Here is a 26,027-nt window from a genome sequence, read left to right as displayed (position 1 = left end):
TTGATCACTTTTATAGGATTGAAAATTTGCTTATATCACAAGTGATAATTCAAAAAAGGTGCTTGGAAATAAAAAAAATAACACAGCCCGGAATGCCATCTGGTCCCATGGAGGCTGTGTTCTTAGCCATGGAGAGAGCATTGATGACTTGCTCTTTGGAGATGCAGGGAGGGGGTAATGATGAAGACATGGTTTGTGGTATGCTTGGGGGGATAGTGGGGTGTAATTTTTGCCATACCTGTATGCTAGCAGGTTTGCAATTTCCACAGGGTCAGTGTATGTGATGCCATCCAGAGTTAGTTCAGCACATCACCGAGTCCTATCTTTTAGGCTATGGTTGCTAATTTTTTTCTCATAGTTGCTCTTTTGAGGATTTTATGAGTTGTATTATTTGCTTGTTTAGACTGAGGAGGGTGCACTTCCAGTTCTTGGATCTCACTTTGTATTTTTTAGACAGCAATTTCTTTTGTTAATTGTATAATTTATTAATGCTAGAAGTACACCAGGATAGTTTGTTTTTTTCTTGAGGATCTTGGTTTAATCCTATCAGGCATGGCTGTATCTACACATTTGTATAAAAGTTTATACAGGGCATCAGTGTAAACCTTAGCATAGCCGTCAATGCTATCTGTGGAAACTGGAGCTTGGAAGTTGATTACACCTTTCCCTTAGGAGGGTATAGTAAGCTTTGAAGTTTTTTAGCCTGACGTCTCCTTTGGGTAGTTCTGGTGCTGTTGCTACTTCAAAAATGACTGATTTATGGTCGGATTTAACCAGTGTAGGCCCTACACTTGAGGCATTGCATTGGTCACTCATATTGGTGGGGACCAGATATAGAATATTCAAGACCCTTGTGGGGTGGTATACTATTTGTTCCAATGCATTTGAGTTAAAAAGTCCAGGAACCTTTGTGCAAGTGCGTTTGGGCTCATATAAGTTTCCCAATTAATGGAAGGATAGTCGAAGTCACCCATGACTAATATGTTAGGCTGTCCTTTAATTGTCCCAAGAAGGTCTAAATAAGCTGTGTGGGCATCTTGGTTCTTGCAAGGGGACCTGTAACTGATAATGGCCCGAAGGGGCGGTCTTTCCATGTTAATATGGACTTGGAGTATCCCCATAGTGTTTTCTTGTCTAACCAGTCTAGAGACGTAATTATCTTTAATGAAGACAGATACTCCAGCTCCTTTGGTTCTCACACCTTCAATTTCCTGTCTGAAAGTGTGGAAGGCATTGTAGCCTTGCAAAGCCAGGGTACTTTCTGTGGCATTAAATCAGGTTTCTGTGACTGCACAGACATCAACATCTTCAAGGGAGAGGAGTGCTTCCAGAGAGTGCAGTTTCTGATTTAGCAACATCACCCTTAGTTTCTCTGTGTTTGATGTTTTCAAGTTGGAAATTTTGTTGATGTGACCTTACTTAAAAAAGGCATCATGGAGGAGGGAAGTGCCTTAGCCATCAACCGAAAGCCTAGCAGTGGCAGGTGAAGTCCATCTCTGGCAAAGCAGCATGGTCTAACCTCCATGTCATCCCAGGTTGACAGGAACTGGATCCCCTCAGGATGACACCAGAAACTAAACCAATTATTGAAGTCAATAATTTTCTGTTTATATTGTGGTATCATCCTAGGCAAGGGTAAAATGCTGCTCAAAGCTAGGGACATACCCACCTGGGACATAGAGCTCAAAAATTTCTCTCTTCATATAGTCCAGATAGGTATGTCTCAAGTCAATCACACCAACATGAGTTATGATGGAGTCATAAAGGTACTTGTTGAGAGACTTGAGTGCATGTGTGATCTGGCAAATCCTTGCACCAGACAGACAGCTGATCATAACCTTCTCCTTGTTCAACATGGTGAGTGGGGTGTTTGTATGTCTCAGCGCTTTGGGTGTTGTGTTAGGTGTAGCATGTTTTAGAGGTTTCTGGTGTTTAGGTAGATTTCTGGAGACTACCTCCACATATGAAGGTTCATGTGTTGGGTGCATATTATGAGTAGGAGTCATGGTGTGTGAGCTGACAACCTGTTTAGTGTTTCTGTTCCGGGTGCGAGAGAGCAGTGATTTCAGATTCATAATGTAGCAGCATCTCTTGCACATTGTACTTGAGTGATTTAGGAGTAAAGGGTTGTCAGTGTACATGAGGCAGTTGCTACACTGCTTCAAAAAAACATGTCAACCAGGCTGGTTGGAGAAAGAGAGGGAAACTGGCAGTCCATAATGAAAGATTTGAGCCTGGTATCTCAGCAGATAAGGAGAAAGAGATGGGAGTATCAGGCAGGGAGCTATTTTAGGGTGACTGGGTGTACAGTAAGAAGTCTATAAAAGAGGGGATCCATAGGGTCTGATGTTGACAGGTAAGAGGGGTTGCTGGGTTGTTCACTGAACAGCTAAGAGTTATTCAAGAAGTATTCTGCTAGATAGCAGCCACTTCTAAGGGAAAATACGTTTACTGGTGCTTTTGCATCTATAACTGCCAAGAGTTACCCCATCTGTGCAGTGGTGTGCGATACTATGCCACATGCAAACAACAGCAAAGCAGCTAATACAATGAAACCAAAGAAAATGCAGCACAAACTGAGCGCTGCACTAATGACATAGCTCAAACTGAGCGCTGCACTAATGACATAGCTCAAACTGAGCGCTGCACTAATGACATAGCTCAAACTGAGCGCTGCACTAATGACATAGCTCAAACTGAGCGCTGCACTAATGACATAGCTCAAACTGAGCGCTGCACTAATGACATAGCTCAAACTGAGCCCTGAACAGTAACCTTCCATCAGATAGTCCGACTGTATGCTCCTGCCATGAGGGTACAGGGAGGGGAGTCCAAAAGATGATGTCCTGATTTTTAGTGGTCAGTCCTCAAACAGAACTGGATTCAGCCGGTATGAATCCAGTCTACACTATGGCCAAAAGACGTGAAATGGTACAACAGAAAAAAAAAAAAAAAAAAACAGAATACTTTTCTTTTTAAATTAAATAAGCAACAGTGTAAAAAGCAGCACCTTTTTTAATTAGTAATAGCAACAGAATAAAACAGCAGAAACAGATCTTTTCTTAAATTAAGTACAAGCAGCAGCTGGTGTGAAATACAGTCAAAGTGCATCAAATGCAGTAGTAAAATTGAACTTAGTGTTCATAACTCTCTTGGATGGTTTCGAATGAACAGAGGAGCAGAGACTGATTGCCTAACTCTCTGGAGCCTTTCTAAGACAAGCGCCAACCCACACAAATGTGGACCTTAAGTATAATTCAAGAACAAAGCAGCAAATGCAAAGAAACTTATTAAAAGCACAAAATGAACCCTGCACCAATGAAATAGCTCAAACTAAGCCCTGCACCAATGAAATAGTTCAAACTGAGCCCTGAACCAGTAATCTTCAATAAGATAGATATAGCCATAATGACAGAGATAGCAGCATATCATTATACAGAAAGATATGAACACATTAGAAGAGGTATAGAGAGAGATAGAGGCATGCAGGTGGAAGAGGAGTAGAAAGGAGAGAAGTGTGTGAGATGCAAAAAAGAGGGAGGTTGGATGAAAGACAGGCAGTAAGTGAGAGGATGACAAGATGAAATAGGGATAAAGAGGTGTAAGGAAGCTCGGGGGGGGGGGTCATGGAATCTGACCTGTGTGAGTGCAGCTGCACTTCTTTTGGGTGAAGGGGTGTTCCTTGAGCTGCTGTCTGAAGTCCGAGTACATCTGGATGCCTCTGATTGAGAGTAAAATGCAGTCCTCTAGTTTATGTGCTGGGATGGAGAATGCATGGCCAGTGCAATGATGTTTAGTGGGGAGGATTGCGATTGAGAGATACCTCAGAGATTACATGTGATGGGTTTAGTGAAAAGTTTATCAGTGAGAGGGGAAGATGTCTCAGGAGAAAGAGCTTTGTGAATTAGTGACCCTAGTAGGAGGTTGTTTGTCAAATGTAATGGGAGCAATTTAGCTTTGGCAAGAGTTAGGGAGTGGTGTTCATTAAAGGGGGAGTTAGAAATGAACCGGCATATTTTTCTGGTGATGGTTTGTAAGGTGGTAGGATTTTTCTTTGCAGTTGCAGCTATGATGGTTAGTCCATATTTGAGTTGATACAAGAGTATTCCTTTGCCTATGACAGCTTTTGCAGACTTGGACAGAAGAAGCAATATCGATAGGAGTTGCGACATATCAATGGTCTAGTAGCTTCACCACCAGCATACTATGACAATTTTCAGAGAGCAAGAATTAGTAAAATCTATTCCTTAGACAGAGATCAAATATATTTTGCCTAGGCTATATTATCAAGTCACCTCGGTGTGTTTAATGTTATCTCTGTGAACTGTAACTTGTGAATATTCTATCTATTGACAATGCTCGTTTTCAGCTTGTTATAGCTGTCCAAATGCAGTATGCATACACTTAGTTAGTATGTCTTTCTTCTGTATTATCCTTTGTATTCATTTTATTTAACTGTAACCATATTATGTCAACGTGGAGCTTTGCTCCCCAGGCCTCCACTGAAAATGGGATATTATCACAGTCGGACATTCCTTGTAAACAAATGTCAAATAAATAAAATAGTCTGAAGTGATTAAGGCTGACGTATCCAAGAATGATTAGGTTACAGGTTTTGGGAGGTTTGGCGCATATTTGTTGGATGAGGGTTTACAATTTTAGTGGAGAAGCTGGTGGAAGCACTGCAAAGTATCAGTTAACAGAGTTACTGATGCGAAGTTGGCTGAGAAGAAGTCTTGTACTTACGTCACTACTAACTCCTGAGGTTAAAGTTCAGGAGCAATCAATCAAGGCAGGAAATCTATTCTATTATTGCAGACACATCAGGATTCTTGCTGATTGGCATGAAGTACACGTTATTAAAATTCACCAAGGCATATTTGGAAACCAGATATAAGCATTCAAGGCTTCAGATGGTGAAAAAGTCAGTAGAAATAGGAGACGTTAGCAAAAACAAGTGATAAGTCTTAAAACAAGTGATACATCTTTATGAGAAAGTGAAGAGCAATGAGAAATTTTCCATGACAATGAAGAGTCCAAAAAATCTGTTGAGGTGTCCATGGGCAAGCTCAGATTGTCAGTTGAGTGACTTGAAGGACTTCACCAGATACTCATGTTCCCGGTGTGTCTTCACCTGCAAGTACCAGCAGTGTGACTGTTTCCCTAATTTTAAACATTCAAGACGTGGGAAACTAATAGAAATTCCAGCTCATTATACTTATAGCTCATGAGTTTGTGCTTTCTGGAAAATGATCTCTGAATGTCTACTAATATGCTCTATCATGAAGTAAACTCACAATAATAAAAAGATGTGCATATATATATATATATATATATATATATATATATATATATATATATATACATACACACACTCACACACACACACACACACACACACACACACACACACACACACACACACACACACACTGGGATACTAAAAATGATCGAAACAGACAAATGTCGACATTGCTAACACTGACAACAAAAGATGCACAAAAAATGTTGCCATGTCACTATGCATGCTGCAAAAGACAGCCTAGAGCATGCAAGTAAAAACATTGTTTTTTTGCAGAGGGGAAAACCCCACTGCACACACAACCCATCTTAATTTTATATTCTAAACCTGAGATTGCTCAGTACTGAGGAAAGGGCACAGTCCTCAACCTCTTTATATAGGGATTGCCCATCTGTTTATTCAACCAAATTGTGTCCACTAAACAGATCTCGACTTTAATGACAGTCAGTTTATTTCCTAGCACCCCTACAAATATGTAGGTGATTCATAAGTGTGGGGTTTGTAGATACCTTGTAGGCCAGGCATGATCACCCCACATCAATCTACAGGGGACTGAGTAGAAGGAAAGAGCTTTAAGTAGTAAGTGTTCATAAGGCAGGTTTGTTATGCCTTGTATTCTTTTGGTATAGAACCTCTGAAGTCACTCTAGTTGCTGTATATGCCTGGTCAGGTGCATACCAAATAGAGTATTGTACTCTATGACTGGTCCAGTAAGGGTGTAGTACAGTGGGATAACGACCTCTCTGGAAGTAGATGCCATGCCTTTATTTGTAAGTTGTGCAACATAAAAGGATTTCCTCAGCACTGTGGCCACATGGTGATTAAAGGTAAGGCTACTGTCTATGTGTGTTCCAAGATCCCTGACCACTGGATCAACTCTTAGGGGTGTATTATCAACATGGCAATTAGCCGGGATGGTTGATTTTCCAATGGGTACAATTATGCATTTCTTAGCACTGAGTTTAAGACTATGACTTTGGCACCATTTGTTAGTCAGAGATAGACCTTTTTGAAGAATGCTACTGTCTGCATGGGAGTTAATGATAATCCCCGGCTTGCAATCATCTGCAAACATAGTCAGCCATAAACCTTCAGCATTTGCTTCTATTTCACAGAAAAAGATGCAGAAAAGGAGTGGGTAGAGTAACAAGCCCTGGGCGACTCTTTTATGGACACGCTCCCTGGTAATGATCTTCCCAGCCTCCACTTTGGATCACTGCTAGAAATGCCCACAAGACTGCCCTCCCTCCAGGGATGGTAATGCCCATCCCTCCCTGCTGCTCCATCAATCTCCTGAGCTGCTAATTGAACTTGGGTTGGCTGGGCTGTAGTCAGGGCTTTATCCATCTATGCACTGAAGCAGCCAAGCATATATAGCTTACATTAGTGCTGAATGCTTTCATCACCCTGACCAAATCAATGTATTATTATTTCTCTGCTGCTGATGTGTTCTATTGTACTGTTCCGAAGGCTGATACAAACATTCTAGAACAGCAATTGAGTGTCTCTTTAATGGCATTTTCTAAGTCACAAGTTAATAAGTAGAGTAAAACAATGGCAGGGAACCTGAATAATCAAACTGATACGAAAAAGTCCAGTAGACAAAAAGTCTCAAATCGCCAAATAGGTAAAAACAGGTTTATTCGAATAAAATGCCACTAAAATAGCTTCATCAGACCATCTTACAAAATACAGTAGAAAGCAAACAGTTTAAATATATAAAAAGGCGCCAAAAATGCATTTCCTTAAAGCAACATACTACATGAAAATTACAAATCACAGACATATAATGAAAAAAACCAACAAAGCTAAAATCCTAATCCACATTGAAACAATAAGGCATGAAAAGCTGGAATACCTTAAAAAACATACTGCACATGAGTCTCCTAACATCATGACATCAATGCTTTATAATAAAAAATGTTCACTTAGACACTTTGAGTCTCCTGGATTTTAATAAAGGGCGTAGGGGAACCCTGCCATTGAGTCCAGGGGGCAGGTCTGCCCTAAACTTAATTATCCAGTTGACTTCACAGTTCTCCGTGTGATTCTCAACATCCCCCCTTCTAGGAGTCCTATGAATTTGCTGAAGAATCCTGAATCTAAACTCATGATGAGGTCCACTATCAATGGTGTGTTTGGCAAGGGCATTATAGGAATGAGCTTTCCTGATATGATTCCTGTCCCTCAAAAGGCGGTTGGTCTTGCCTACATAATATGCTGGACAGGAGGTGCAGGTTGCTAAATATACAACGTCTTTCGACATACAATTGCCTTTAACCCTGATAGTGTAGCTACCTAATCCATGAGGAGGACTAAAGACTGGGTCAGGAAGAATGTAAGGGCAAAAATTACATCTAAGGCAGGGTTCCATATAGGGTCCCCCATGTGAAACTGATTTAGGATAACATAGTAACTGCTTAATGTTCTTTTTGTTACGATAAACAAATTTGGGTTTGTCCCCAGTGAATTTCTTAACAGTGGGATCAACAGACAGGACATGCCAATGTTTCAAGATGACATCTTTAATAACACCAACATATTTGGTGTAATAAATGGGGAACAAAACATTCGGTCCAGTATGCACCCTGGACGACCTGTTCTTGGTTTGGAAAGGCACACCAGTACTGTTGAATGAATTTTTTAGTTCAATCAATGATTCCATATGGTTCCTTAGTTTTACGATGGAATGGTCATTTGTCATTATTCCTTTCTTAGATGTCTATGTGGAGAAACTACCAGGGGGAATTGTAAACACAGGACTCTATAGGAAGTCTAGTTATAGGAACAGTCTGTTGCATCGGTCCAGTATGCACCCTGGGTATGTATATAACAATGTCGTTCGTGGACAGTCCATGCGGACCTCTAGATATACTCCACGTGACTCTGATTTTGTATTAGGTATGGAGAACCTGGACAAGATGTTTAGGGAACGAGGATATAGTGCTTTAGATGTCAGCAAGGGCATGGAAGGAATTACGACATTAAGGAGCAATAGAGCTATGCCCTACTTCTCTGAAGAAGCAGCTATGGCCCGAGTTAGTCATACAGCGACACAACAATCTAATATATGTTCTACACAGAACAATGATGTTCTGTACCCCATATATTACACCAAAGATGTTGGTGTTATTAAAGATGTCATCTTGAAACATTGGCATGTCCTGTCTGTTGATCCCACTGTTAAGAAATTCACAGGGGACAAACCCAAATTTGTTTATCGTAACAAAAAGAACATTAAGCAGTTACTATGTTATCCTAAATCAGTTTCACATGGTAGGCATATAGAGGGACCCTATATGGAACCCTGCCTTAGATGTAATTTTTGCCCTTACATTCTTCCTGACCCAGTCTTTAGTCCTCCTCATGGATTAGGTAGCTACACTATCAGGGTTAAAGGCAATTGTAAACCTGCACCTCCTGTCCAGCATATTATGTAGGCAAGACCAATTGAGGGACAGGATATCAGGAAAGCTCATAATGCCCTTGTCAAACACACCATTGATAGTGGACCTCATCATGAGTTTAGATTCAGGATTCTTCAGCAAATTCATAGGACTCCTAGAAGGGGGGATGTTGAGAATCACACGGAGAACTGTGAAGTCAACTGGATAATTAGTTTAGCAGACCTGCCCTTTATTAAAATCCAGGAGACTCAAAGTGTCTAAGTGAACATTTTTTTATTATAAAGTATTGATGTTATGATGTTAGGAGATTCATGTGCAATATGTTTTTTAAGGTATCCCAGCTTTTCATGCCTTATTGTTTCAATGTGGATTAGGATTTTAGCTTTGTTGGTTTTTTTCATTATATGTGTGGACTGTTTTTTGTTGAAATACAAGTTAATAAGTAAACTAAACTACTGCTGCCTCATGCTCTTGTAGGTTGTGCCAAAGACTTACTATGATGATGCAGCGGTAGCATTGTCACCTCACTGCAAGAGGTTCTCCAGTTTGATTCTTGGCTGGAGTGTCTTCTGTGTGGAGTCTGCATGTCCTCCCTGCGTTCATATGTTTCCTCCGGGTGCTTTGGTTTCCTCCCATGTTACACAGACATACATCTGGAACATTTCTCCCTGGGTCTCTGCTGAAAATTCGCTTTGTTCCAAGTTGGACTTTCTCGGCAAACAAATGTTAAATAAATAAATAAAATAAATAAATAAATGTTCAAAAAATAAAATAATATAGACTAACTAAAAATTATTTTATTAAGTATCACATAACATTTTGGACCAATTTACAAGACCTAAAATTATAGCACTATATTAAAGTTGTACCTAAATTTATCATGTTATGTTTAATTTAAAACGCAAGCAACTGTTTAAATATTTTTTATTTTATTGTATTTTAAATACGTTAATCAGGTCGATGGACAGTTCCAAAGCATGTTAAAAATGAATGGTACAAGCACTTCCTTGTCATGTGTAATATACATAGATTAGAAATTTCGGGTTAGGAATATTAACAAAGATAATATAATAAAGATACATTACAATGACATTGCAAGAGTAAACAAACACAAATGATACAATTCAACAATATTAATATGATTACTCGCTAGTTACATAGGTTCATAGGTTGGTACTAGGCTATCGGCCCTAGGGCCTATACAAGCCTAGCCATAACAATTCCCTGGATATTTCTTCCCACTATATTTACTTCCCTGGACCCCTGTCTAGCAGGGAGACTGATGTGATCCCCAGGGTGAATTTCCTATCTCCCATCCAATCATCAAGGTTCCTTTTGAAGACGGCCAAGGAGGCGCTCTGCTTGACATGTATTGGCAGTCTATTCCAAAGTATGGGGAGGTTCTGGGTCAGGAACCTATCCCTCTAGCATGTTTTGTTCATTGTGATGACAAGGTTTAGATCCCTGGAGAGTATGACTCTGAGGGACTGGGATTTCTTTAAGTAGAGCATGTCCAACAGCTCAGGGTTTGACATGGCCTTGTATGTTAAGCAGAGATTGCCTCTGAGTAGATGATATGCCACAGACTATAGCTGGAGTTTTGTTAGATGGTCAGCATAGGGCATCTGCTTTAGGCCTGTGATTCTTTTAGTGAGGTATTTCTGCGGCCTTTCCAGCTGGCATCAAGCATCTGTTTTTGTAAGGCCCTTTTGTAGAATATCCACATCATTTGGGGATTCAATAATGGCTCCCAGTTTGCAGTCATCTGCGAACTTTGTTAGCCAGAGTCCCTTAGTGTTGGTCTGTACTTCAGAGAAGTAGATGCCAAACAAGAGCGGTCCCAGTACTGAACCCTGAGGTACTCTACTATTCACTTGTCTGGAGCTGGATTTGGAGTCAGCTACTTTTACAGTCTGGGTTCTGTCAGTAAGCCAGTTGGCAACCCAACGAGTGATGTAGGGATTTATGCCCAGCTTAGTAAGTTTATCTATGATTCCAGAGTAGGGGATGGTGTCAAAGGCCTTGGTGAGTTCCAGATAGGCCGTGTGGACCACCTTAACCTCGTCCACAGCTCTGGAGATTGATTCGAAGAAGTCAATCAGGTTCAGGAGACAAGACTGGCCCTTCACAAACCCAAACTGGGTGGGGTCCAGTGTGTGAAGGTTGCCAATGTCTGTGTTTATAAGTTCCATGATAATGTTTTCCACTACGTACAATAAGGATAAGACAGAGCGATAGCCAGATAGGAGTAGCCCAAACACATAAGTTTTTGTGCAGTCAAAAATAATTGGAAAGTACAGAATTAGAGAAGATGTCATAATCCTTGTATGTACAGTTGCTATAAATGACAAAAAAATGCATCAGATAGACTAGACTATATGAAGAGAGTGTGTCCCCGGCTGGTATGAGCCTAGAACTGAGCAGCATTTTACCTTCACCAAGGATGATGCCACAAAACCACCCAGTTAGGAAACCTCCGTAAAAAACTTCTCCAAAGCCAACTTCATGCTACTGAAGTCAGAAGTGACAAACTTCATGACACCTATGCAGACGGGATCTGAAAGTTGGACTGCTGAATCCTACACTAAGGCACTGTACAAGCACATCCACTCGTGCATGAATCATGCCATCTCAAATAGAACCAAGATGCTCTCCTTCAAAAAAAGGAAGCCAATCTGGTGGTCCCCTGCTATAAACAAACTATACAACAGAAGGAAGAAACTGTTGCAGAAAAGAGGAAAATCTCAGGATGCAAAAAACTCCCTCACCAGCTTAAGTAAGAAGCTGAAATCCCTCATAAAATCCATAAAAGCTAGTTACAAAAATAAAATTGTCAAAGATTCCAAAGACAATCACAATGCATTCCACAGTTATGTCAAGACTCTAAATGACAATGCTCAGATCTGCTCTGAGCTACAACAGAATGGCATTAAATATACTGATCCCAAGGATATTGCCAATATCCTGGCAGATCAATTTTGTGCTAACTTCACCCCCCTCTCAACCCCTAAAGGGCCCATCTAAATACCAAAAGATTGCCAAATTCCAGTAATCATGGCCACACAGGTAGAAACCTCACTCTCCAAAGCTAAGAATACAGCATCCATGGGACCAGATGACATCCCGGGCTGTGTACTACAAGAACTACAAAATGAACTGGCACCTCACCTAAGTGTCATGTTTAATCATAGCCTCACATCAGGCTTCATGCCCACTGAGTGGCACACAGCTACAGTTATCCCACTCCACAAGGAGGGATCCACCTTGGATCCCGGAACTACCGTCCCATCAGTCTGACGAGCCTGATCTGCAAGGGCATGGAACGCATTATCATGGAACTTATAAACAAACACATTGGCAACCTTCAAACACTGCACCCCACCCAGTTTGGGTTCGTGAAGGGCCGATCTTGTCTCCTGAACCTGATTGACTTCTTCAGATCAGTCTCCAGAGCTGTGGGCGAGGGTAAGGTGGTCCACACAGCCTATCTCGACCTCGCCAAGGCCTTCAACACAATCCCCCACTCTGGAATCATAGATATACTTACTAAGCTGGGCATAAATCCCTATGTCACTCAATGGGCTGCCAACTGGCTTACTGACAGAACCCAGACTGTAAACATAGCCGACTCCAAAGCCATATCCAGACAAGTGGAGTACCACAGGGTTCAGTCCTGGGACCACTCTCGTTTGGCATCTACTTCTCTGAAGTACAGGCCAACACTAAGGGACTCTGGCTAACAAAGTTCGCAGATGACTGCAAACTGGGAGCCATTATTGAATCCCCAAATGATGTGGATATTCTACAAAAGGGCCTTACAGAAACAGATGCCTGATGCCAGAGCCATGGGCTCAAGTGTAATGCCAAGAAATGTATAGTCATCCCCTTTGGAAAAAAACATGTACCCATGAATTACCACATTGGTGGCAGTACACTAAACATCGAAAGTGTGATGACAGACTTAGGGACACAGGTGGACAGTGGTCTCACCTTCGATAACTATATCACCACAACAGTCAGGAAATCCTTCTATGTGGCACACCTCATCACTAAGAGCTTTTCATCCAGAAAAAAGGAGGTCATTGTCCCACTGTACTCATCCCTCATTAGACCCATTTTAGAGTACATTGCCCCTTTGGTATGTACCTCACAAGGCATCTGCAACAGCTGGAAAGGCTGCAGGAATACCTCACTAAAAGAATCACAGGCCTAAAGTAGATGCCATATGCTGACCATCAAAAAAACTCCAGCTATACTCTGTGGCATATTGTGTACTCAGAGGTGATCTCTGCTTAGCATACAAGGCTAAGTCAAACCCTGAGCTGTTGGACATGTTCCACTTAAAGAAATCCAAATCCCTCAGAGCCAAATGCTCCAGGGATCTAAATGTTGTCATCACAATGAGCAAAACATGCTGGAGCGACAGGTTCCTGACCCAGTGACTCCCCATACTCTGGAATAGACTGCCCATACATCTCAAGTAGAGTGCCTCATTGGCCAAAGGAACCTTGATGATTGGATGGGAGATAGGAAATTCAACCCGGGGATCATGTCAGTCACCCTGCTAGACAAGGGTCCAGGAAAGTAAATATTGTGGGGAGAAATATCCAGGGAATTGTTATGGCTAGGCTTGTATACACCCTAGGGCTGATAGCCTAGTACCAATCTATGAACCTATAAACCGAAAATGACTGACTTTAATAATTGGCTTAGTTTCTAGTGTCATTCTAAGGGGGTATAATATTTGTCAGCATGGAAGGAGATGGTTGACAGATAATGCTGCTTTGCCAGGGATGGTCTGCACCTCTCCCCTCTAGGCTTTCCAATATTAGCTAAACTATTGTCCTCCCCCACAGTGCCTTTTTTAGGCAATGCCAAACAAAGTACTTCCAACACCTCAAATCAAAACAAAGTAAATCTAAAGGTGTTACTGCTCAATGCTAGGAGTCTAAACAAAAAACTCCACTTTTTTCAAGCTCTCCTAACCCTAAGATAATGCTGATATCTGTGCAGTCATTAAGACATGGTTTAAAGCCATGGAGAGCACAATGGCAGTGCAAGGCTATAATGCCTTCCACACATCTAGATCAATTACTACATAGACAGGGACTAAAGGTGGAGGAGTCTCAATTTACATCAAAAATAAATATACCTCAAGGCTCATCAAACAGGACAATGCACTTGAACTTCTTGATGTTCAAATCACCATAGGCAAAATCTCATATCACTTCCTTACAAGCTATAATTCCCCCTCTATGATCCAGGGAAACCATAACATGTTTTTAAACTTACTGAAACATTCACCATCCAACCCAATACCATATTCATAGGCGACTTTAAATATCGCACTATTAACTGGGAATCATATATGACATCAAAAGTACAGGGACAGAGACTCCTGGATTTTGTGAACACAAACTCCCTGGACCAGACTGCCAATACACCAACCAGAGGTGCAAATATATTGGATCTGGTCCTCACTAATATGGGAGAGTGCTGCACACCCCTAGATTAATGTCTTCTCTCGTAACTTTGACCACAAAATGGTCTCCTTAAAAGTAAAAATAAAACCTGTAAACCCAGCTAACGCTGGAATATTGAGGAACTAGTCTAAGGCTAACTTCTTACTATTAAGTGATAAGCTGGCAAAATTTCATGCCCCCCCAAACACTGAGAACACTGCTGCCATTGTGGAACTGTTCACAAAAACCCTACATAAGCATGTTAATAGCTGATTAGAGGCAGCTGTACACACCAGGAAGACATATAGAACTAACTCAAAAAACAAGCCATCCTGGTGGAATCACAATATTAATAACCTGTAAAATAGAAGGAAGATAATGATGGCAAAAATTCTCATCAAACTAAATAAACAACTCAGAGAACAAATAAAGTCTACCAAAGCCAAATTGGAGGTATGGTCTCCCAGGCCAAGGACAACCACAAGGCTTTCTTTAGCTATGTCCACATATATATATCTATCTATATATATATATATATATATATATATATATATATATATATATATATATATATATATATATATATATATATATATATATATATATTTCTACTGAGCCAGAAGATATAACAAACCTACTGGCTGATAAATTTAGCTCCAACTGTACCCCTTTCTTCTCCTCAACCTTGCCTCAGGAAATCCCATCAAATACAACTTCCCCCTAGTATCTCTAGGGAACAGGTCCTTAATGATCCCTTTAAGGCCATGAACACTTTATCAGTGAGCCCAGACAATATCACTGGATGCCTTCTTAATATCATGAAACATGACCTATCAGGCCATCTGTAATTGCTATTTAACTGAAGCCTCCAAACAGGCTTTCTGCCTCATGAATGGAGAACAGCAACAGTAATCCCTCTGCACAAAGGTAGGCCATCAACAGACCTTGGAAATTACAAACCCATCAGTCTCACTACTCTCATATGCAAAGCCATGGAAAGAATTAACATGGAGATGATCAATAATGGCATATTAAACCTCCAGACACTGGACCCAACTTGATTTGGTTTCATCAAGGGCAGGGTAGAGGTCACTGAAGCAGTGGATGAAGGCAAAACAGTTGCCTACATTGACCTTGCCAAGGCATTTGACATAATACCCGACTCTGGCATTGTTGACAAACTCAAGAGGTTAGACATAAACCCTTATGTCACCCAGTGGACAGACAGCTGGCTCACAGACAGCACCCAGAAAGTCAGAATTGGGGAGTCCATCTTTATAAAAGGACAGCCACAAGCAGAGTATCTCTGGTATTGGTCTTAGGCTCGCTCCTTTTTGGAATTTACTTCTTTGAAATTAAGGCCAATGTCAAAGGGCTATGGCTGACTAAATTTGCAGAAGACTGCAAATTAGGAGCAGTCAAAAAATCTTCCACTGACATAAATGTTTTCAAGGAAGGGCTGATACAGACAAATAACTGGTGTTACAGCCATGGATGAAAACTAAAAGTCAACAAATATATAATAGTATCCTTCAGGAAGTCATTCACCACCAGCAACTCTCATGTTGAGAACACACCTCTACAAGCTGACTCAGTAGTCAGGGACTTGGGGACATACATAGGCAGTAATCGAGTCTTTGACCATCATATGTCTACAGTAGTGAGAAAATAATTAAATGTTGTGCAATTTATAAGCAAAGGCATGGCATTTAGTTATAAGGAAATCATTATTCCATTGTATTCAACATTCATCAGACCTATCACTGAGTATAATGCTCCCATTGGTATGTACCTAACCATGCACATCAACAACTGGAATTTCTGCAGAGGTTTCTCACTAAACGAATACAGGCTGTAACATGTCTTATGGAGACTGCCTCAAGGTTCTATCCCTGTATTGTCTTCTACAGGCTACTGAGGAGTGATCTATGCCTGGCTTACAAGGCCTTGTCAGAATCTGCCCTGATGGACCTCCTGAATATCCACAAAACAAACAACACCAGAATTACCTATTCTAAAGACTTAAACCTTGCCTGTGATATAACTAGGACACGCTGGAGAGACAGGTATGTATTCCAGAGATGACCCCTTCTTTGGAACAGGCTCCCCCCTCCATGTGAAGCAGAGTTCCTCCCTAACCCAATTCCAATGCAACTTGGACAACTGGATGGGGAACCGGAAATTCAGCCCCGGCTTGGCACCTATGTCTCTAATGGACACAAGCAACCTGTAAACGGTTCATCTCCCAGGCCTCTACATCTAAATGTTTCATCTCCCAAGCTCCTGCTTACACTTATCAACGGTACCAGAACTTGTCAGCGATTGGGATGCATGGCTAGGCTTAAAAAGGCCTTTGTGTTCATTAGCCTAGTCAACAGGTATGAACCTGTGACCCTAAATATTTAGAGCGTAAGGTAGGAAGTAGCTGAAGGAAGTAGCAGTGTAATTTTACTGCATGTGGTAGAGAAGGGTATATATCAGTTCTTCAAAAACTCTTTCCAGCGAATGCTAAATCGTTGACCCGTATTCAGTGAAATTCACTTCCGCGATTCATTGAATACTTACAGGGCAAAGGTGTAGATGGCCAACTACACAACTTTGCCCTTTTCTCCACTGTAGTGCAATCTCGGAGTTGGTATATTTAGTTAGGGGGGTGCATCCCCCCACATGGGTGGGTTTGGTTTAGCTATATTTGTGTTGGGTTGCAGGGCAAGTATTTGTTCGCCCTTTAAGTATTCAGCGAATCGCGGAAGTGAATTTCGCTGAATACAGATCAATGAAGTTGCATTCTCTGGAAAGGTTTTTGGCAAACTAATATAGACCTGGTACAGAAAGATCAGTAGAACGATGTTCTGAATTGGGGTACAGTTTGCACAGTCTCAGGAAATTTCACAGTTTGACTTAGGTGGAAAAGATAAAGACTGGATGTGGTCCTGTACATGTCCAGGACAAATGCCACTGTTATCTTTCGCTTGCCATATTGTCATTCCATTTCTCTTCATTCACAGTCCTATACTCTACAGCCAGTCTTCTCCTATTCATGAATAGTTTTACTAGCATCTCCCAGCTATATACATTATTTTCTGACACTGTTCTCCCTCCACCTCTATATTTCTAATATAAACCTTATAACAGCCAGGAATATTACTGTCTCTGAACCTGCTGTACATCTCACCTCGTAACTACAATATTAACATTTTCTGACCTACCTAGATCCTTCCCTCACTTCCATTTCTTTGAATTTCTAAGCACTAAACACACAATCTATTATTTATCTGACAGACCCACTAATACACCTCTTCAAATACTCAATGTTCAGCATCTACTAATGCATAAGTATTTTTTATAGTGTAACAGTTGCCTCCACTTTCACATTAATGTAATCTAATTAGCACATGTATGTGCAACTATTAATGTTATTTAATGGTTGTTCATGTATATTACTGAAAGTTGGTTTTGCAGCTTTTCTCCTTGGGCTTCCACTGAAAAGTTTTTTTTTTTAATAAACCCATTCAGAAAACCCTGGAAAGGCAAAATAAAAAAAATAAATGAATGTAGTGTTGGTGTGGTGGAAAGGAAATATTAACCAGCATCTCTGAAACATTATGTATTCAGTGCTGTTTAGGAAGATTTTACCACTTGGTTGGGAACAGTTTATGGAAGCACTTTTCACCAGTTGATTTTTTTATATGTAGTTTCTGTAATGTAGCACAGCCATCTGAGTTTTCTTGGAAATCATAGGGGTAGTTTTCATTTGTTGTAGTTTGTTACAGAATGACGTTCAAGTCATACATTAATATGTGAAGCAAAATAAAATGAATGTTGCTATAGCCATTATGAGATGGTTAGCAATTTCTAGGGTAGTACAGTGATGTCATAACAGAGTTAAGAAGTGGAATATTTTATTTTATGTGGTCTGCAGAAAACTATTGTTGCAGGTAGAATTTAACGCAATAAGACAGAGGTCATGCTCTCATCTTAGTATGAGAACCCTTGATGTTAATGCTGCTCTGCCTTCACAATTAGGCAGTTAAGAGTACATGAAGGAATAAATGTAATGGATGAGGTTATGGTCTAGAATCCTGAAGGCTTCCAAGAGTGACATCACCTTAGCTTTGTTTCAGTCTAGGCAGCTTGCAAACCTTACAAGCAAAAGTTAGGCTGACGTGTAAGTCAAACAAAACATTTTCCAATTTCTTAATAAGGCAACCTGCATAAAGTGTATTCATTTTACCAAGGAATTTTGAAGTGTTTAGAACCCACTTTGTTAAAAAAGGCGTTGCCAACAAATATGCATTAAAATCAGACACTAAGTTCACCTACTGTGCTGCCTGTTTGAATATTACCAATGCAGAATACACTGCAATACCAAAAAGTCACTGTGCATACAGAGCAGAAGATATTACATAACAGAATGAAAACACTCACATGAACATAGATCTACATATACAGAAACACACGTGTACGTTCTGATTTATAACAACGTGAAAGTTAATCTTTAGCAAACATGCAATCTTTAAAGCAAATAAGTCTGAATTATTTCTTAATATAAAATGGCTATGAATTTTTAAAGGAAATCAGGTAAAAGTGTAATTAATATCAAATATCTGAGGGCAACATAATCACCTTAGAACAGATCTTTTACATGAACAAGATACTCAGAGGCAGTCCATGCAACTTGTTTCTTTGTGCAACATATCTGCTGATTTTCAATAACTTACTAATGTTGGATACAGTGTCAAATAATACTTGCAGTAACTTCACTTGTAATATTATCAGCTTATTGTTACTTGGCTACTGTCATAAATGACAGGCAGATAAATAATATACTTACCTTTAGGGTGCCAAGGATCTGTAAACTCGTACTTTCCAATACCAACAGTTCGCAACATCTGAACTCCATTTGAATTATCCAAGGTAGCTGGCTGACTGACTGTTAATTGAGAAGGAGACTGTCCATTGACCACTGTAACATTATTAGGCAATGCAGATGAATGCAAAGCAGGTGGTGGCATCATAGGGCAAGTCATATGTCCATTACCAATGATAGGGTTGACTTGATTGACATGGCCAACACTTGTCACGGCTGTCACTGCAGGGATGGGGATTGGCTGACTGTTTGTGTACAGTGACTGATTTTGAAGATTCACCACCATGTTAGAGAGAGGCTGTGAAGGCTGTTGCTGTAGCTGATAATGATGAGCTGACATGAGTGGGAGCTGTGGAGGTACGGGATGAGGAATTGTGGGAGCCACTGCAATGACAGGAGCCTGCACATTCACTGCCTGACTGAAAACTGAAGGCTGTGCCATTCCATATGTCTGTGTGGCAAGCGCAGATTGACTGACTGTGACAACTGGTGCAACCCAAGAAGCTGTACCTGGAAAAAATGAACACAAGTTGTAAATCGCCTAGATGAAACACAGAAACAAAATAAAATTATACCAAATATAGGTTGTTTAACATGCCTGATTTCTCACAAGGCAAAATAATACTCTATCAAACCCTAACAGCCCACTGAGTAGTCATGCATTATTTATAAAGCATAAGTTAATGTTCATAAGTTATTTGATTACTGTGGACTACACCAGTTTTTGTAGGCATGATAGGCACATACACAACAAATTCACCACATCAGTTATTTGTGAGAGGCCTCCTCCCTGTGTCTCCAGCAGGAATAACCCTTCCTTCTACCTTCAGTCTAGCATGTTTTTTTGCAAATGCTTCTGCCCTCATATTTGTGTTTGCACTCTTTGAAGGTGCATGGTGTGATGTCACATATCACACTAGATCAGTATGCCTGGCCTAAGGGCCTAACAGTTTGCCACCCGAATCCCATTTTGTAAGAAGACAATTAAGTAAATTGTACTGTACAAAGACATATACAAACTGATTTACCAGAATTAGAAAATCTGAACAGCAGCCACTAAATGGAGGGGGCTGCCCAAGTTAGCATTGTATAAGGATAATTATGACCCACAAAGGAATAGCTGCTCAAACATCAGACAATATGGTTATGATGTACTTGTTATATTCAACATCTGGAGTTCTCAGTGGGCATATAATTTAGAAGAATTCCAAGTACCTTTGAAATGTCCCTGAATATAAGAGCCAGAGGACAACTAAAGGGTCAAGGCTCAGAAGTCTGAAGAATGAAGCATTGAGGTACCACAGGAAATGTGTTTCCTGAATTATGCTCCAGGAAAACATAGTTGTTAAATATGTGAATGAATGGGCAGTTGACCATGATCCAAACTTCTGCAATGGAAGAATTTTGGAAACAAGCACTGCAAGAAGTTCTAATCTTGGTAAAGTAGCCTTTAACGGAAGCATTTTCTAATGAAGACTTGTCTGTCTAATGCAAATGCATGTAACAATCCACCTGGAATGTATTTAGATAAGAACTTTTACTCTCCCTCGGCCACTTCATGAAAAAAAATCTTCAGTGTTCTGAAACTCATATGGTCACTTCCAGTAAAATGTGAATTGGTGCTGCATGCTCAAGAAGTGAAGGGTTCTTTCTGCCCTGGTTTATGCCTCAGAAAGAAAACGGAGATCAATGGGCTGGTTTAATGCCAATTTTTATACCACTTTCATAATAAAATGTGTGCTTGTCCTGAGGGATATCCAAGCATTGTGAAACAGTGAATATGCTCCCCTACAAAAACTGGTCCAGTGCTTCAAGATTACATAAACTTAACTAACAACTGGCACAAAAGGCATCTTCCGTGAGATGAGCACCTAATGATAGACTTGAACAGAGGACTGGAATGCCTGTCAGGTATGAAGTTAAGGTACTAAAGGAGGGAAAGGTTATTTTTAAGGAGGAAAGAGATGCCAAATCTATTTAAGAAACAGCCTGACCAGCTGATACTTCATCACGGATATGTGCTCCACATAATCATGATGAGTAAAAAAAGCTACGCTGTCTACCCTAACTGTGCAATAATTGAGAAGCAAACATACACATAGTCATCTAAGGTAGGTTAATCACCTGCATGCTTACAAATTGAAGTTGCATAAAATACATTTGTCCTCGGAGAGGAAGTTTTTCCACTCTGATGTATAAATGTGATAAGTGAAATTCCTTCTTGTAGCTTCAACCTCCCTCAAAATCCTGGCTAGAATGTCTGACTGGATCTGAGGATCTAAACCAGAAACCATACCCTGAGATGGAGCCAATTGTTCTACTAACCTGTGACTGGGAGAGGAGTTTGAACTTAAAAACTTCCCTAACTCACACTTGGAAACCTTCCTGCACTGTCTTGTGCGTCGTCTCATTTTTACTGGTCTGTGCAGCAGACAACAGTCCCCGTCACACTCTGTGTGGGTTCTAATGAAAGGAAATACTGCCAGCACAGCTAGCTGGAATTTTGTAAATAATTATATGTCATTGGTGAATATCGAAATGATTTATACAAGATGCCTGTGTTGCAAATGTATTAGAACTGTATGTCATGTGTATCTCAAACTACTTCTACAGATGTGTGTATTGAAAAGCTATTTGCAAAGTGCTGTTTGAAATGCAACCAGTGTGTCCTACTGGAAGAGAACAGTACTGTACATGCATTATTGTAACTGTTTAAATATATATGCTTAACAGAGGAAACTGGAGGGTTAACCTCAGTCCGGCAAACTTTAGAAAAATATCTGAAATTACATTACTTTATATGCTACACAATAAAAAGGCTATCTCTCAAGTTTTCAGTGCAGCTAGAGACACAAGGGCTGTATTAGGAAGCTTTATGTATCGTCCTTGGAGTGAACTAATCGCTACATTTGAAGCATGAAGGAATGCAATTGTTTTATGACTTCCAGCATCAGCAGAAAGTTCTTAGGAACAACCCTTGTCTGTATATTTTACAGGTAGATGCTAAATGCTGCTAGCTTCTAGCAATAGGGGTTTTGGTCTGGGAACTAGAAGTCAGATGACCAGAAATGATGTAATTCTGCAAGCTATTCCAGCAGTAATATTTTAGATATTAATTTGAGAAGTCTTAGTGACACAGATCATTTTGCATTCTGTCTTGGAGCTGACAACAGCACTAAGAACCATTCACCACATCTGCCTTGCTCTAATGAAATAAGTTTCTAGGGAACAGTACAACTGTCTTAGATACAGTCAGGTATATAGTAAAGCTTAGTTTAGATGTTTTTCTTTATTTGTGTGAGCCTGTACTGCAATGTTATTTTAAATATTTCCCATGGTTTTGAACTCTGATGTCCCTTTGTATATATATTTAGTATTGTCTTGTTCTTTTATTATTTATTATTAAATATATTTAAACCTTTGTGGCTGATCTGTGTAGAGATATTTAAATTTTGAGAGTACTTGTATATTTATTTGGTGACACTGTGTCAGCCACTCCTAATCGCCTTGCTCTGGGTCAAACTACCATTTGTATTAATATTAATATTACACAGTAAGATTGGACACCCTTTGTTAAGGGCCTTAAAGTAGCTGATAAGGAGTGAGTAGTGGCAGTGATAACTACATTATAGTCTGGGCAGAAGGGGGAATAGCTAGTAAACCTATGCCAGCCTTTCCCAGGAGTATGTGTGCGTGTATGTATGTATGTGTGTGTGTGTGTGTGTGTGTGTGTGTGTGTGTGTGTGTGTGTGTGTGTGTGTGTGTGTAAAACAAACCTAAGTGTGTGTGTGTCAGCTACTTGGGCAGGGACACGAAGCACTGGTTGGACATAGAGGGTGATGGAGGTCTTGGCTTGATCACTCAGCTGAGATCTTAACTCTATAGTTGTGCCAGTGGGGAGTCTTATTGGGGATCTGGAGGAAGAGGGAGAAACCAGCCCCAGACTGACTGTGGTCTCTGTGTGCTCTTAAGGGAAACTGCACTTGATGCAGAGAGATGCATCTGGAAATACTGTGTGTGTACCTGTTATCCTCTCAGTGAACATCCCACACTGTTGCCAGTGGTCATCACATTTGGTGGCAGTGCTGGGATCACCACATCACATACCAGGATTTGGTGGTGTGGATACTGAACTCCTGTAGCCTGTAAACAGTGGTCACTAAAGAAGGTGTTTGTACTCTCAAGCAGCCACACAGTACACATTCAGAGTTTCATATCACAATAGTTTTATTTTTTTTTGTTAGCTTAGCTTGTCATGGAGAGCAGGCAAGGGTGAAAGGTGTCAGCAGAGGAGTATGGCAAGCTGACAAGGAGCCAGTTGGCTGAGATGTCCCAAGCCAAAGGATTGGTGCATGTCAACCTGACTAAAGCAGAAATGACTGCAGCCTTAGCCACAGCTGCATCACAGACCAGCAATTAGGGGAACAACCAGACTGGCTTTGGGGGTGTACAACTCTCAGAAAATGGACAGTTCAACTTTGCCTCAGAGGACTTAAAAATCCATCTGGAGTTAAAGAGACTTGGACTGTATGCCAGACATTTGGAAATTGAATCATCAGAGAGACTGCGGTGTTTGGAGGCTGAAGAAAATGAAAGGCAGAGGTATCCTGAAAAGGAAATGCTGACTCTTTGCCAGGGTCATGGAGGTAATGGGGAAGGGAATAACCGAACCCCAGAAGCAATAAAGGTCAGTAAGTTTCTTCCACAATTTATAGAGGGTGATAATTTTGATAGTTTTATTCATATGTTTGAAAGGGTATGTAAACAACATAATGTTGATCAAGTGCTCTGGATACAGTTCCTGACCCCCTTACTCCATGGTAAAGTTGTAACTGCTGCTTCTAAATTATCTGATACTGATTACTTGAATTATAATACAGTTAAAAATTGTTTATTGGAATGTTTTAATGTAAGCACAGTCGCAAGGCAGATGAAAGTGTGCATGATTTTATTGCTGAGCTAAGCACTTATTTTCACAGGTTGGTGAATGAGTGTCAGGTCACCACTTTTGAAGGGCTGGCAGACATTTTGGTGGGGACGCAATCCCTTAGCACTTTGCCTGAGGACATGAAAATCTGGTTGGCAGAGAATGTAACACCACAGATGAGTTGGGGAAAAGGGGATACCTATACCTAGCAAGCAGGGCATCACTGCACAGGAAAGAGATACCCAGTTTTGCACATGGATCTAGAGGTACCCATTGTGGGCAGTCTAAACTGCCCCAAAAGAGTCCCCAGTAAAAGAGAAAGCCACTAGTTCAGGTACACGACCAGGATCAAGGGTTAAATGTTTTAAATGTAATCAGTGGGGCCATGTAGCATATAGATGTTCATGAAGACAAGGTGGGGAACAAAAGGTGGGAGAGCCAGTAAATGAGAATGACAAAATCCCAGCAGTAAAGTGTCTGGAGACAACAAGGGTACCAAACTACCATGAAGTTATATCCTGTCTTAGTAGGCGGGCCACTGCTAAGAGAGACTCAGCCTCTGACCTACCCATTGTGAAACCTGCAATGGTTAAAGAGGAGCTCTACTTACTTGGGCAGTCTACCCCAGTCAGAGCTTTAGGAGGGACCCCATTCAAAATACCTTTGGCTAGGGTTCACTTTGACTGGGAGGGTGGAAAAGGAAGCAAGCAAGTAGTTGTGTTTGAGGATATCCCTGCAGATGTCCTGATAGGGAAAGATTTTGATAATGCAGCTTGGAAACAGGCATGTGGGTCTGTTAGCCTGGGGGGACCCAGACAGATCGCACACCTGAAGCCAGGACTGGTGAGTTGGCTACTTCAGGGAGGAAGCTACCCTGTAGCAGTCAGACTAAAGGTGAGCCACAGCTGCTGGTGGGAACAAATGTTCCCTTTGACAGAGTGACTGCAAGGGCAGAGGTGAGTAGTAGTACCCAGGCTGAGAGTGAGGCACCACTGTCAGAGGATACCAGACTTCCTGTGGAAGGGGAACTGGGAAGGGTTACGAAGAGAGAGTTGAGACAGGCTCAGCTCTCAGGCCCTACTTTGGCTTGAGGGAGGTAGCCTGGGAGGTGCCTGATTCTCAAGGAAAAGGGAAATCTGTATACTGGGACAAAGGGTTACTGTATAGAGAGTGGACCCATGGGGGAGGGCTAGAGGGTGACAGAATACAGCAGTTGGTAGTGCCTAGACCCTACCATCTGGCACTTCTAGCCATAACCCACGACATTCCTTTTTGTAGGTCATGTGGGCATAAAGTGTACCAAGAGATGTATTATGCAGAACTTTTATTGGCCTGGGATTTCCAAGGATGTAACAGGGTACTGCAGGACCTGTGAGCAGTGCCAAAAAGTAGACAAGGCAGGAGACAAGGTCAAAGCTCCTTTGATGTCTTTGTCAGTGATTGAGGAGCCTTTTCATAGGGTAGCTATGGATATTGTAGGGCCTCTGAGTACTCCATGTTCCACAGGGAAATGGTATATCCTAGTGGTAGTAGATTATGCTATCAGATACCCTGAGGTGGTGGCCCTGTCATCCAGTGAGGCAGAAAAAGTGGCAAATGCTTTGTTAGAGATTTTCAGCAGGGTAGGTTTCCCAAAAGAAATACTGACTGACTGATGTGCCACTTTCATGTCAGATCTGCTGGCTTGTTTGTGGAAGCACTGTGGGGTGAAGCACCTAAAGACCAGCCTTTACCATCCCCAGACTAATGGTCTGGTGGACAGGTCAAACTCTACACTAAAGACCATGCTACCGGCATTTGCAGACCAGTTTAAGAGGGAGTGGGACAAATATTTGCCCTATCTGTTTGTTACAGAGAGGTGCCTCAGGAATCCACAGTTTGTTCGCCCAATTCACAGTTTTTTCACCCTTTGAGTTGCTGTATGGGCATAGGGTGAAGGGACCTGTAGATTTGATTCATGAAGAGTGGGAGGGTGAGTGTGAATCTCACAAGGAGTCTGTTGTGGCATATTGTCCTAAACCTTAGGAAAAGGCTCAAGAATTCATGGGCTTGGCCCAGA

At 41.0% G+C, this 26,027-nt stretch overlaps 1 protein-coding gene across 4 annotated transcripts in view; it reads right to left on the bottom strand.

Annotated features, from left to right (window-relative positions):
* Positions 1-26,027, bottom strand: part of KLHL29 (kelch like family member 29) — a 2,735,259-nt gene that overhangs the window by 962,363 nt on the left and 1,746,869 nt on the right. For all 4 annotated transcript variants that reach the window (XM_044062747.1, XM_044062745.1, XM_044062748.1 and 1 more), the window contains one exon: positions 19,006-19,551. In XM_044062747.1, the coding sequence (XP_043918682.1) occupies positions 19,006-19,551 (546 nt within the window). The remainder of the gene's footprint in view (positions 1-19,005; positions 19,552-26,027) is intronic.

This window comes from Protopterus annectens, chromosome 2.part1, assembly GCF_019279795.1.
Source record: "Protopterus annectens isolate FY-2018-M chromosome 2.part1, PAN1.0, whole genome shotgun sequence".
In the NCBI taxonomy this organism is placed as follows: Eukaryota; Metazoa; Chordata; order Ceratodontiformes; family Protopteridae; genus Protopterus; species Protopterus annectens.
This window is presented reverse-complemented; position numbering and strand designations above follow the sequence as displayed.